At 36.2% G+C, this 15,232-nt stretch overlaps 1 protein-coding gene across 1 annotated transcript; it reads left to right on the top strand.

Annotated features, from left to right (window-relative positions):
- The first annotated feature begins 844 nt into the window (after window positions 1–844).
- On the top strand, window positions 845–15,169 carry LOC120627651 (equilibrative nucleoside transporter 3). The gene is made up of 7 exons (XM_039895664.1): window positions 845–1,247; window positions 2,973–3,127; window positions 3,915–4,060; window positions 11,119–11,556; window positions 11,966–12,051; window positions 12,672–12,868; window positions 14,044–15,169. The coding sequence occupies exons 1-7, from the start codon at window positions 1,020–1,022 to the stop codon at window positions 14,153–14,155; spliced, it is 1,362 nt and encodes a 453-aa protein (XP_039751598.1). The 5' UTR covers window positions 845–1,019; the 3' UTR covers window positions 14,156–15,169.
- Window positions 15,170–15,232: the final 63 nt, after the last annotated feature.

Raw genomic sequence — 15,232 nt, 5'->3', positions numbered from 1 at the left:
ACACAAAATTTCATCCAAACCGGTCCAGCTATTTAGTAAGAGTTTCTTTATTAATTTTACATATTTTCTCACCGATTAAACCTTCCCTAAACTTCCACGAATATTTCAAGACCTTAATTAACCAAATCAGTCCAGCCACCCTCGAATTTTCGTGAGACGAACAGCAATTAATTTTTATTTAAATAGAAGATAGATTCTTGTAACTCTTTCACATATTATATATTAATTAAAAATTCGTCGAAACACATTCTGCTTTAAGATTGTGACATTCACTGTTTATTCAACGTTATGAAAGCTTCAACTTCAGTTTAGCGGTAACAGAATATCATTCCGGTTCCTTAAACAAACTCTACGTTACAAATATTAAATAAAGAAATTAAATTAAGCATCTGGTAACTCCATTCTACTGTCAAATACAATCTTCGAATAGCCAAATGTCTAGAAAAGGGTCGGGATTTAATTTGTCATACAGTCGTGTGTTGATTTATTGAATCGTAGATTTATGGGATTTTGAAGACGCGCCTTTTCGCTTCAGGTGTTCCCGCCTTTTTTTCATTCACAAACCACCAAAGTTTATCCCGCGCACTATTCAAGAGCTTTAAAGAACACAGAAGCTACCAAAATTATATAATATAGTACATCAACAATTGTAGACCTTTGAACTACTCGAATTAGAAAAAATTCTCTACTCAAGACATGACTTTAAAGCCTTACAATCAAATAAGATAACACTGAAGACATGGCTGTACGCTGATATACCTTTGCCTGTCACTACCGTAAAGAATAAGAAAAAAAAAGCCAAATGTCAAAATTAGACATCAAAAATCAAAATATCGATGGCAAGTTTGCAGCTGGCCGTGTTAGTAAATTACTTCGTGTTTAATAATTTACAATCGGATATTTACATTGTGTTCTGAGTAAAACGGTATGGCGATCACGTCTGCTGATCGCTAAATGTCTTAAAACCCTTTTAATTCGCGAATATCATCATTCGGCGCTATACAGATTGTTTTGAAGAAATGGATGTAACAGGATCGATTAACAATGAAGATCTTGCTGAGGCTATTGAGAACGAGGAGGATGTGGACTATTCGGAGGAGAGGGAGCTAGTAGAGGACTCGTGTTCCACCAAGGTGCTGGACACGTGTGATGAACCACGGGATAGATATCGCATTGTGTACATTTTGTTTTATTTGTTCGGTATTTCGTCCCTTGTGCCTTGGAACTTCTTGATAACTGCAAATGATGTGAGTAATCTTCAATTCTGTGTGTGTGTTAGTGTTTATTTACAACTTTACATATTTGATTAAAATGGAAATTGTTTTAGCATCTGTCCTTTTTGTTTCAAAATATTAAAGACTACAAATAAAATTCTTCAATAATACATCAAATAGTTGGGATTATAACAAAACATAGTAATGCCAACGAATTTAGGAATTTTAAGCAGTGCTATGCTTACAATATCAATCACCTGACTTGTGTATTTGCGAGGGTGAACTAAAGAGGGTATTCGGGAAACCAAGCCTAGTGGAATCTTAGTTTGGATTCTCTAGTCCTAGGGGTCCTTCTCATGCTTAGTATTTTGTTTATCATTAAACTGGTAACAATCAATGACAAGGTATGCTAATGCTTATTGAAATATAAAGTATAGGCATAACATATTTGCTATTTGCTATTTGCTTGAAATTTTGCATTGTATGTGCCCTTAGCTACATCCATCACAGTTATCAAAAAAAAATACATGTATTCGTTGATTCTTAGTTTCTGCTTATGGTTTGTTGAAAGCCTTGCTTAATTAGTGAACTTACTTACTCACTAGGTAGACATTTGATATCATAACAAAAGAATCCTACTATTTCTAGGTTAACTCAATGTAATTTTATCTTTAAAACCTGTGAGAGCAAAAAAAAAAGCTGATTTGTTAATGACAAAGTTAGATGTATAGAATTCCAAAAATGGCTTACAGTGTAAATATGCATTGTTTTCCTATATAGGTTCTTTATAATGCACTCACTCATATCAAGGTCCAGCTAAAAGCACATTGTTTTTGAATTATTGTGAAAATTCACAAAAAAAAACAAAACTTATGTTTTTGTAATTTCTCAAAAATATGTCAAATATATATAATGCACCTAAGTTATAAAAAACAAATTAGATAATATTTTAACAATTCAGCAAGTAAACATTTCATACCATAATGTTTCACTAATGATTCATAATATAATCTTTGTTAGAGATGTTATGCTAACTTCTAATTGCTAAGCAAACTGAAAACGCTTATACATACATATAAAATACTTTTGCATTCATAATACGATCTATTAACTAAACCTTACAAAATATAATATTCAAAGTGAGACTAGTTAGGCATTTTTCCACCAAGCTGGCCAAGTGTGGATTGGTTGACTTCATTAGATTATTATGAAGAATTTATTATGTTTCCCTTCACCATTAAAGCAAGTAATATTGAATTGCTTAAAACTGTGCGTTTTCTTTGCTTTGGAAAATTAGGTGCATGCTGGAAAGTAAACTTTGCCCCTTGAAAGTAAAACCAAAGTCCTTACTACTAGCAAATTTGGTTCATAGGTTAGCACCGCTTCCTAGAAGATTGCACCCCACTTGTACTGACTTTACACATTCAGTTGAATGTGTGTTTGAATTATTATGCTTTTTTTCTGTTCCATAGTAAACTGTATACTATTATTATACTTTAAGTATTCCTTCAAAGATATACCATCTTAATAATTATTTTGTATTTTGTTAGCTTAGGAAAGCTGAAAAGATGTAAGATAACTTCCCTACTAAATCTCAATAAGAGTATAACGTAACACATGCTGTAAATAAAATAAATAAAATAAATATTGTATACTCTATTTTTTATAGCTTGTCTTGAAAGATTGTATACATAAGAAAACATAATTGTGGGTTGTATGAAGAGATGAGAATAATTTCGGTTTTTATTATTGTTTCAGTATTGGATGTACAAATTCCGTGATGTTAAACCCAGCAACCTCACAATGTTTGTACGGAAGACTCAGTTCCAAGCTGAGTTCACTTCCTACCTCAATGTGGCAACCGCAATACCCAACTTGATATTCCTTATATTGAACTCGCTATATGGGCATTGGTAAGTCATTCATATATATGTGAAATAGGTGCGTGATTTGTTTGGTGTTGATGCTGGTGTGGACCTGTGGTCTTATGATTGGAGCTCCCGGGTTTGATCTTCAGCTGGGGAAATAATCTATGAATTTTCTCTGGTCTGGTCTGTTGGAAGGCTTCGGCAATAAAAAGTTACCACACTACTGATAAGACTAGTAATTTAGCTTTCCAGATGATGCGGTCTAGATACCGATTAGTGGTATGGGTTTACTATAACTGCTCCGCTACCATCTTAGTCTGCACCATCACTTAACACCAGGTCAGATTGCAGTCAAGAGGAAACTTGTAGCGGAATCTTAAATATAAGCATAAGTAGGTACTTCCGCAGATGAGCTGTTACAATACCTACTCTAAAAATAACTACTACTACCAAAAAGTAGCTAGATAGTAAACTGGCTAGATAGTAATCTTATGCATAGGTGGCACTTACACGGTAGTGAGATGATGGGGATAGCCATATTCGTAAACTTAAAACTAAAGCTACGAGGGTTCCAAACCCGTCCTGGTCTAAGAAGAAGCGCACAACAAACTTAGCCGGGTATTTTTTTTTGTTATCATCATCTCTCATTGTCATTTAAAATTATTAGAAGAGCAACCTGGTTAGAGTAATAATTCGGACCCAAGCTTTATTATCGATTACGCAGTCCTTTATACTATAATAGGACTTTTCTATAAGCTTACGTTTAATACAAACTTTGAACTTTTTAAGGGAGGGGTCCCGTGAGGTAAATTAAGCATAGATTAATTTCCAGGGTATCTATGAAAAGCAGACTCCAAGGCTCCTTAGTAATTGTGACGCTATCACTTCTAGTCACCACATCATTCGTGCAAGTCGACACAGACGAGTGGCAGAACACGTTCTTCATCATAACCATAGTTACTGTGGTCATTATGACAGGTAAGGTTTTCAATATACTACCTTTTCTGTCATGATATTAGTGGCGTTGTCAGTTCTATTCACTGCAGTCACATATAAGTGGTAGAACAGGCTCTTTATCATGTTAAACTTATAGTACTTATTGCGACATGTGAAGTCTTCAACCAGGTACAGGTGTACTACCCGGGGGGGTCTACTAGTACTATTGTACTAGTGACATTTTATTACTATTCCCTACGCCTTTCGTGAAGCGGTGTAAGCCAAGAGGGTGGCTCGACTTCACTTTCGGGGGACTGTTTTTGAATCCCAGCCCGCACCTTTAACCTCTTAAGTTATGTGCGTTTTGAGTAATTAAATTATCACTCGCTTCAACGGTGAAGGAAAAGATCGTGGGGAAAGCTGCATACCTGTGAGTTCTCCATAATGTTCTCAAAGATGTGTGGAGTCCACCAATCCGCACTGGGCCAGCGTGGTGGATTACTGCCTTAACACTTCTCATTGTGGGAGGAAACAATGAGAACGGGTTAAGGCAGGAGATACGAGTATGATGATGATAACGCTATTCGTGCAAGTTAACACGGACATGTCTTATATATAAATATATATATATATATAATATATATATATATATTTATATATATTATATTTATATATATATATATATATATATTATATATATATATACTACGACAATACACAGATCGTCATCTAGTCCCACAGTAAGCGTAGCTTGTGTTATAGGTACTAAGATAACTGATGAATATTTTTTATGAATAATATACATAAATACTTATAATATATTTGTATGATGAACATGAAACATTCATGTTCATCATACAAATATTGTCCAGTTGTGGGAATCGAACCCACGGCCTTGGACTCAGAAAGCAGGGTCGCTGCCCATTGCGCCAATTGGCCGTCATCAAAATAGTTGCTGTAGCCATTAACATGGTTTCAATCTATTGTTGGTATAAATTTGTAAAATGATTCTGTCCTTTTTGAGGGCTAGTAACAAATTTGCGTGACTTTAATTCATAAGCTATGCGTTTTCTATAGGTATAAAGGAGTGAACCTAAAAGGATTTGATTTAATGAGCTTTATATTCAAATGACAAATAAAAAGCAAAATCCAGTTTACCATTTTTATCAAGCTTATCTTTAATAATGATCGGTCTCTTTTCGCAAAACTTGTTTTAATGACTTTGTTTGTCTCTCCGGGGATATGCAGTTCTCAAAACTCAGATATTCCACAACGTTAAAGAGTCTTCGAACTTAGCTGACGACTCATTGTTCTGAAATATGGTCACAAAGAGCCAATTTTCGAAAGCTTTAAAATTTGACAGACATTGGAAATAGCTAAGCTCAGTGTGTCTCAGAATATGATTGAATCAGAAATGAGATGAGAGATTCTTTTTTAATAATTAGTAGACATGTTAGATTCATTGTTTTTACGTATATAGACTAGCTTTTGACTGTGATCACACCTGATGGTAAGCGATGATGCTGCCTAAGGTGGAAGCACTTGCCAATAAGATGCCTATTCATACATGCACTTCATACATGCACTTCATACATGCACAAAAGCACTGCCTACTCTAAAACTTTTTCCATCTATTCCCATCTTTCTGCTTTATGCCTACCCTGTTTTAAAGCCCTGTGCACGCAACTGTGGGGAATCTTGTGGGTTGTCTTTCTTTTTTATTCCATTAGTGATCATGCAGTCTAAAATGGTAGCGGGCTAACCTACAGGTTAGGTAGTATGGTAACCATACCCCTAATCGGTTACCACGCGACATCGCACCGGAACACTAAATCGCTTAGCGGCACGTCTTTGCCGGTAGGGTAGTAACTAGCCACGGCAAAAGCCTCCACCAGATCAGACCAGAGAAAATTCAGAAATTATTAATTCCCAAATTGCCCTTGTCGGGAATCGAAGTCGGGATCTCCTACTAAAATTCACAGCGCTCACCGTTGCGCCAGAGAGGCTAGCTGGGTCGCGGATGTGTGCGAAAGCGTTCCCGTGGCAAAGCCACCAGTCCAGGTGTCCGTCAAAATCACCGTGCCTCCCCGTGGCGCAGTGGTATCCATGAGGATTTCCTCACGCGAAAAAAAAAAAAAAAAAAAAAAAAAAGGGAGGTTGTTCTAGGAAGCAAGATTAGGGACACCTAGATCTAACAGTCCCTGTCCGAAATATATCTTATAGAATACCGAAAGGCAGGCAACCTTGCGACGATGCTCCAAACTCTGAAGTTTTTTACTGGCCGGGTCACGTACGAGTCTTGTAGCACGGCGATCCATAGAAACATCATTTCCTGAGATGGAACAGTCAACTTTGTTTGGAAATAATTGATATACGATAGAAATGTTAGTGTGATAAATGATAATATAGGTAATTAAATGTAATCATTCCAATTGACCTTTGCATCTGGCAATATAAGTAGGGTATCGGTGCATTATCATAATAACTGCAATTAGCAAGCGTGGAGAAATATAAGTTACCGACACAGAAGAATCGGAGTTACCGACATAGCTTAACGAGTCGCGAAGCTGAAGTGGCTATGGGCGGGGCACATAGTTCAAATTCAAATTCAAAATTCATTTATTTAAAGCAGGCCTTATTTATAAGCACTTTTGAAACGTCAAGTCGGTCTATTTCTAGTGACTCTACCACCGGTTCGGAAGGCTGATTCCACTGAGAAGAGCCGGCAAGAAACTCAGCAGATTGCTCTTTTCCAACATCACTTTATAGTTTAACAATATTTAGAATTTTTCTGTTTTGTGAGAGATGAGAGCAGAGTGGCCTGCTTCACAGCAGCCGTGTAGTTCGAAGGAGGGATGGACGTTGGGGTCCCAAGGTGCTGGAATGGCAGCCGTTGTAAGGTACGGTAAGCGCAGCGTTGGTCAACCCCCGACGAGGTGGACGGGCGACATTAGGCGCGTCGCAGGTAGCCGCTGGATTCAAGCGGCACAAAACCGTGGAATTTGGAACTCCCTACATAAGACCTATGTCCAGCAGTGGACGTCTATCGGTTGATATTATGATGATGAGAGAAATAGAGACTCTATGATACCTAAATAAATAAAATACGACATTATTCACTCTATTTCTGATCAGGCCTTTAACATATGAGTGTACCTATCTGCATAAAGATTATTTAAGCAAACGTAGGTATATTATGGTAATCTGTATAATGCCTCGTGCAGTAGGCAGTTCTGACCCCTTATGCAAATCATGAAAACTTATCGCGGCGCAGCGTCAGGTCAAGCGAGATATGATCTAACATTTCTATTTATTTTGCTACGTTTGACCTTATTTAGTTACGTATTTACTGCAGTCCACTTTGTTAGGCACAAATAATATGCATATAGTTTTATCTTTTATAATTTACATGGCAGTATTTGATGGCAGATTGGCGCAGTGGGCAGCGAGCCTGCTTTCTGAGTCCAAGGGCGTGGGTTCGATTCCCGCAACTGGAAAATGTTTCGTGTTTATGAACATGAATTATTTTCAGTGTTTATATGTATATTATAAGTATTTATGTAAATTATTCATTAGATATCTTAGTACCCATCATAATAACACAAGCTAACGCTTACTGGGGCTAAATTGCAATGTGTGTATTGTCGTAGTATATTTATATTTGTTTTGTTCACTAAAGCAGAAAGGAGTAATTGATAGGAATTGCAAATCATGACGACAAGCGAAATTCACGTGTGTTAATGACTTATCTGTGTATCATACATATTATGTGACTAGCTGTCGCCCGCGATTTCAACCGCGTTTGTTTTTCATTTTAAAGTAACCCGTAGAAAGAGTTTAATTGGGAGGTGTGGCGTTCCATTTTGGTGAAGTTCTACAGATATTTTTAAGAAGTGTATTGATTTAAAAAAGAATTGGGTGTTTTAAAAAGATTTTTTTCAATTTTTATGTATTATCAGTACTTTTCTCAGCGCCCGCAAACTAATGAATTGCATAAGCAACATTTTGCTACTTTGGGTTACATTATTGCAATTCTCATAAGGATCTTGAACTTTGTTAAAAAAAAAATTATAACCTATGTTACTTTGTGATAGTTTAGCTTTCTTTTATCGAAGAAATTGGTTAAAATCGGCCCAGTACTTTCGGAGCTTATTTGGTACAGACAAACAAAAAAATCGTTTCCCTTTATAATATTAGTGATTTTGACGGCCGATTGGCGCAGTGGGCAGCTATACTGCTTTCTGAGTCCAAGGCTGTGGGTTCGATTCATGGACTAGACAACGTTTTTGTGATGTACATGAATGTTTTTCAGTGTCTGGGTGTTTACTGTTTATCTATTTGTTATAAGTATTTATGTTATTCAAAAAATTATTCATCAGTTATCTAGTACCCATAACACAAGCTACTTTGGGACTAGATGGCGATGTGTGTATTATCGTAGTATATTTATTTATTACTATTATTATTAGTATAGGTACCTAGCTTTTTAATTAGCACCGTAGTATTTTTTGTCTTATATCTTTTTCCTTTAAATTTAAATTCGATCGCGTTTGTTTAGACAGTACCTATTAAGAACTATATTTGTTGCCAGCCTAGAAAGTATCCCATCACAAATTGAATCTCCTCGTTTAAGTACCAAACAAATCATTATTTTGTGTTTTTAAAATACTGAAACTGTAACTTAGTAAGTTATTTACTCTGGTGGGAAAATTCGAAGGAAAAGAATTTCCGCCATGTTGTTCGGAATCTAAAAATTAAACCAATCTGCGAAGACAGATATTGTGGTACTGTCGTTATCTTAATCTTTATTAGCGTATAATTATTGTCCCACTTCGGCGCACAGAATGAGTCATTCATAGTACCTACTGTTGTAACCCCAATTATTGTATCTCTTAACGTAAAAGGATAAATAATTAATTAATTTCGATATAACTTATTACTTTTGTCCATTAGAATCTTCCTCATTTTAAAATGGAATTTCAAAAAGAGATTAATCAACCAGTGCTATACATTGGCTTTAAAGTCAACAAATCTTGAACCCAAATGGAATACCTACCTGGTTCGATAAGTGGCAAAAAATTACCTTGTGAAACCAACCAGAAAGGTTTGCTTATCTGAATTGTCGAAAAAATCTGAATAAAAATTCAAGTAATGTACCTAATCATTTTATTATTTCAACGCGTGTTTTGTCTTTGACGACTTTACCTATTAATCTGAACTGATTTTGACGGATATCTTTGTGCTTATTTATGCTTATATGTTATTACTATGGAGGGTAGAGGTAAGGTGGATCATCTGTGTATATGAAAAAGTGTCGTCAAAATGTATTAAATTAGGATGGCGCCACATTTGCATCAATGTAACTCTTAAAAGAAGCGCCAAATATAAATATTGTTAGAGTAGGCTTGAAAAATAAACAAGGAAGTAAGGTTATATTTACCACAATATTTTGTACAACGTAAGTTGTTGAAATTCTCAATAATTAACTACTTTAGTCGATAATGACATTAAATTTTTTAACTCGGCATACTTCAATTCATCTACGATTGCTACATTCATACCATACCCTGTGCATCCACCAGCGCCATTGTGGAGGATTTTTGAACTGTTATTTAGCGCATACAACTGGACACTTTTTCAACTTTTCTCCCATATAAGATGACTCTCCTTACCTCTACCCTCCATAGTTATTACTGTTTAAAAAAAATACTCGTTGTAAAACATTTTTAACAGACATACATACTGACGCTCGTTTTCATCAACGACAAACAAAGCTAGGAGATTCCTAGGCATTCATAATTCGTTCACCGATAGTTATCACCTAGAGTTGGTGAACGTTATTTTTCCATACACATCGCATAAATCAATAGGCATATGCGATTTAGGCGGTGGCTAGGTTTAGTGAAAACGGGCATGAAAGTAGCAACAAGATTGTCGAACAAACTTAAAAAGACTCATAAGGAAGCTTACGATCAAAAATATGATTTTATTGATTGATCTACCTACCTACTTCATTTATGAGTTTAAATTAAAAAAAAAGAAGGAAAAAGGAGTTTAAATAATACAGTAGGCATGAAACTGTATATAACTGACGCCATTAATTATGGAGCTGTATCTAAAACTGCAATTATCTATGCTAGGCACGTGTTCACAGCATCGTACGTTGAACGCTGATGATGCTAGACAATCTAATATTGGAGATAGCGTTTTAATTACTACTAAACTTGTACAGATATTACAAGTGTATAATGATTAGGGCGACGTCTGTAGAAAAGTAAAGTTTCATCAACTCTTAGACTAGACGTTACTTACATTGCCTTATTCGTTAGGGGCCATCCATAAAGTACGTCACACGTTAATGGGGAGGGAGGGTATCACCGAAGTGTGACATCGTGTGACAAGGGGCATGGGGGAGTCAATACTTTTGTGACGTCACATGTTAAAATTTAAAATACTAAAACGCAAAGTTTGGATGTGAATTAAAAATTTTGATTTTATTAGATTATTATTTAATAAAAATAAGTAAAACATGAAAATAGCTGTTTTCTCTCGATTATTTTTAAATACATACATAAATTTAAAAAATGTGTGACGTCACATCAGGAGGGGGGGTTATAAAAATGTGACAACCTGTGACAAGGACGGGGGGAGGGGTTCAAAAGTCCTAAAATTCGTGTGACGTACTTTATGGATGGCCCCTTATCAGTGAAAACGGGCAGAGGTATCCTCAATAGGGCAATCTTTGCAATCTTTGCTGTCAAACGTCTCTTATAACTTTCTTTTATACAAATCTGACGTTTGGCAGCAAAGTTCGTGCGATTTATGCCTGTCGGAGGGGGTTTTTTTTTCTTGGTGTGGTGGAAAAGCTTTATTTGCTTCCTCCGACCCTTGGGCAGGACGGAGGTTATGTGCGACTCCCGTTCTAAATTCCCACTCTTAATTTTGGAGTATACCCAAACTAAAAACCACCACCAAGAGGGACATGCCCCTCTTGTTGACTTTGCTAGACGCCCGGGAACCCGTTGTATACCTCCCGGTCGACGCGTGTCGCAAGCCTGCATCATGTGACGATCTTAAGAGGTATTTCTCTTTTGTTCCAGCCGCCAGCGCCGTATTCATAGGCGGTCTAGTGGGTATCGCGAGCAAATTCTCAGAAGAGTACATGGCTGCTGTGGTCAGCGGACAATCCTTGGGAGGAATCATCGCTGCCGTCGCCCAGATCATATCTCTAGCCTTCAAAATATCGCCATTACACAGTGCAATTATATACTTCTGTATAGCAGACGTGATGGTTATACTGTCACTCATATCGTATGCCCTGTTATATAAAATAGATTTCTTTACGTATCACATTCTAAGGGGGTCAGGTGGTATGGCGGCGAATCGGCATAGGGAGGTGTCCATGTTGGTTATACTCAAGAAGATTTGGGTGTACGCGTTCAGTATCTTCGCGGTGTTCGGGATCTCTATGGCGGTGTACCCAGCTGTCACCGTGCTGGTGGAGTCTCATCCGGTCACTGCTGGGACCGATTGGAATAGTAAGTGGGTTTTGATTGTTTTTTATATGGTTTGACTGTTTTTTTATGGTTTAACTGTTTTTTTAAAGATGTCGTCGGTACCTTATTACTAATTGCAAGCCGTCCATCCCTCTGTTTGTCAGCGGTCTAATGATGTTTGTTAAAAATTTCGTCTTGTCTAGTGGGAGGCTACGGCCGTGGCTAGTTCCCACCTTGAAGACACAGAAGCGCTGCTATTTAGCGTAACGTTGTCGTCATTTTTCGCATGTCTCATAAAGTTGAAGAATTATTCCATTTCATGCCATCTTCCTTCTTTATGTCTGTGTCTAAACAATCTGCACCCTTTACATAAACTATTATTAACTATTTATTAAAGTCCGTTTCTCTTCGCCTATTTAAATATAAGTATTTTTTTATTTATTTGTTTCAGAGATATTCTTCGTGCCGGTCGTGAATTATCTGATATTTAACTGCGGTGATTATTCTGGACGCCTGGTAGCTGGATTTCTGTTGCGGGTAAGTTTGCTTTTTAATAATTAGGTATAAATGTCGTATTGTTTGTATTTACTTCTTCTGCTTTCCGAACCGGTGGTAGAGTCACTACAAACAGATATACTTGATATTTCAAAAATGCTTATAAAGTACATGAAAAAAAAAAAAAAAATTTTAATTTGTTAATTTAATAGAAGCTGCCAAAACATATTTTGAGCAATATTTAGTTGCCATCCTAAAGACGTTCCGCTGAGCGATTTATCGTTCCGGTACGATGACGCGTAGAAATTATGAGTCATCGATTACATATATATATATATATATATTTATTTTTATTGCACTATATATTATTTTTATTGCACAGGGAGTATGGCAGTTATATTTAACCCATTATCGGTTTCAACGCGACATCATGCCGGAACGCTAAATCGCTTAACGGCACGTCTTTGTCGGTAGGGTGGTAACTAGTCACGGCCGAAGCTGGACCAGACAAAATTATGACCAGTTTGGGCTCAATAAAACTGGCACACCCCGAACAGGTTAGCCCGTTACCATCTTAGACCGCATGCTTGCCAACAGGTGATATTACAATCAAGGGCTATCCTGTACGGGATGTAAAAAAAAAAGTTTTGTGTTACTTTCAGCCAAACAACCAGTGGTTCATAGCCGCAGCCAGCGTGCTAAGGATCGCCGGGGTGCCGATGCTGATGCTGTGTAATGCGCAGCCGCGGAAACACCTGCCCGTGGTGTTCCTGTGGGACTACGAGTATATACTCATCATGATCGTGTTCGCGTTCACCAACGGGTACCTCACCAACATCGTGATGATCAACTCCACCAGGTAAAATCTCTCTTTTTTTCTTACCTGTTTTTTAATATAAACAACCTTTTAGTAACCTTTAAGTTTTTTTTTTTTTTTATAAATATAAATAAACTACGACAATACACACATCGCCACCTAGCCCCAAAGTAAGCGAAGCTTATGTTATGGGTACTAAGATGACTGTTGAATATTTTTATGAATATAATACCCATAAATACTTATAATATACAAATGAACTCCCAGACACTGAAAAACATCCATGCTCATCACACAAACAGTTTACAGTTGTGGGAATCGAACCCACGGCTGTCAAGTTGAATGGCCGATTGGCGCAGTGGGCAGCGACCCTGCTTTCTGAGTCCAAGGCTATGTTTTTCAGTGCCTGGGTGTTTATCTGTATATTATAAGTATTTATGTATATTATACATAAAAACACATAGTTCGGAGAAAGGATGGACGTTGGGGTCCCAGGGTTCTGGAATAACAGCCCCGAACTGGTAAGCGCAGCGTTGGTCGACCCCCAACGAGGTGGGCAGATGACATTAAGCAAGTCGCAGGTAGCCGCTGGATCCAAGCGGCACAGAACCGTGGAATTTGGAACTCCCTACAAAAGACCTATGTCGAACTGTGGACGTCTATCGGTTGATATGATGATGATACATAAAAATATTTATGTATCATCATTATCATATCATACAGGCATTTAAGGCATCTTTGACATCAAAATTCCGGATTAAAAACGCTTAAACCAAATTTGTGCTGCTCTCACAGACGCTGCACTAGGTCTTTTTTGTAGTGAAATTTTAAAATGTATCGAATTTCTTCATTAGATTAACTCATCTTCACGGTACGAAAATCAAATAAAAATCACACATCTTCCTAATTTGAATTTGGAATTATCTTCTTTAAAGTTTAACTTTTTATGATACCAAAACCAGCCAGATACAAATAGTATAGCCAAAGAGATTTTATTTTATTTATTTTAAGTTTATACATACTATAATGCGGAAAGACTTTTTCCCCAACCTATTAATAAAATTTGCGTTATCAAACGATATTATTGAAATATATATAACGATAATGCCCAATCCTTTATTATATTTGACGTTTACCTAAAAATAAAGTTTGAAATTTCTCATTAGAAAGCTCCAACGCGGTTTGTCAAGCTAATACAATGAATTTATGTATCCCAGGATGGTGGAGATGCACGAACGAGAAAAGGCGTCTTCAGTGATAGCTACAATGCTCAGCGTTGGGCTAACTGTGGGCGCGGCCGTGGGCATGCTGCTAGTGAGATTACTATAAACTACTGTTAGTTGACAACCTTCTAGAATAGAGCTTATCCAATGATCATATATATTTTACTGGTGCAAGTGCAAAAACAACTTTTAAAAAAATTTTAAATTGGGACTTTTATCGGTTCAGATATTCATCTCTTTTATAAACTGGTATGTCAATCAAAATATTCAAATCCATGTAATTCGTGAAATAGTGTTAAATTACGTCGATAAAAATATACTATACTAATAATAAGCATATCATATGTTGTATAATTTTATTGGTCGTTGTTAATTTGTAAGAGCGATGAATAGTGTTGTAATTCCACATATAACTTAATATTTTTAACCATATAAGCGTAATCTTTACCAGCATACGTATCTTTATATAGTATTTCAAATTTGTGTTTTGCTTGCGCCAGTGTTACGTATAATATCATGTGACTTTAATGTTATGAAATAGCATCCTTTTACGTACAAATCGTATCTAAATACGCGCGAAATGAGTGTTATTAGTTCAGTAATATTCGAAAAAGATGTTGCTTCATTATTATTTTACCTAAATAAAATGACGATTGTATTTTATCCTGTAGGAATGTTATGGGTGTCTGTAATCTGTATATATAAACTATATGTTATAGACAAAACGTTTAAAACACATTTTTATTACTAAGCTTAACGAATAAGTTTTAGTTTTATAATAAATGTTATTAAATAGTAGGTGATAAATAACAGCATTTTTTATGCTTTCAATGTCAGTTTACGCAAATTTTATTTTTATAATTTAGTCCAGTCATTTTGTAGTTTTATGGAAAAGGTTTCGAAGACAAAACGAAATTAAAATTTGATAAAATAAGCACATTGAGGTCTTAATGTTACCTCTCTAACTTGCCGAATGCGTTGTGCCCTTTTTGAGCACCAAATGACTGGGACTGTGTGTAGAATTATGGACAAAAGAGATAAAACTTGCATATAGGTTGTATACTCTTTTTTTTCTTTTGTTTCTTATAATGAAAACTTTTCTTTTTTTAATTTACAAAACATATTTGAAACTTAAAAGTAATGAAAATACCCTTATCCTAAGAAAAATTGAGTGTAGGTACCT

The sequence above is a fragment of the Pararge aegeria genome, chromosome 11 (genome assembly GCF_905163445.1).
Source record: "Pararge aegeria chromosome 11, ilParAegt1.1, whole genome shotgun sequence".
NCBI lineage: Eukaryota > Metazoa > Arthropoda > Insecta > Lepidoptera > Nymphalidae > Pararge > Pararge aegeria.
Note: the sequence above shows the minus strand (reverse complement) of the source record. Positions and strands in the feature narration are given on the sequence as shown.

Bases quoted from the DNA above. Each gene is read 5' to 3' on its own strand.
- LOC120627651 (XM_039895664.1), top strand. From the start codon at position 1,020: ATGGATGTAACAGGATCGATTAACAATGAAGATCTTGCTGAGGCTATT. The intron at 1,248-2,972 runs GTGAGTAATCTT...TTATTGTTTCAG, and splicing joins TCTTGATAACTGCAAATGAT to TATTGGATGTACAAATTCCG. The intron at 11,557-11,965 runs GTAAGTGGGTTT...TATTTGTTTCAG, and splicing joins TGCTGGGACCGATTGGAATA to AGATATTCTTCGTGCCGGTC.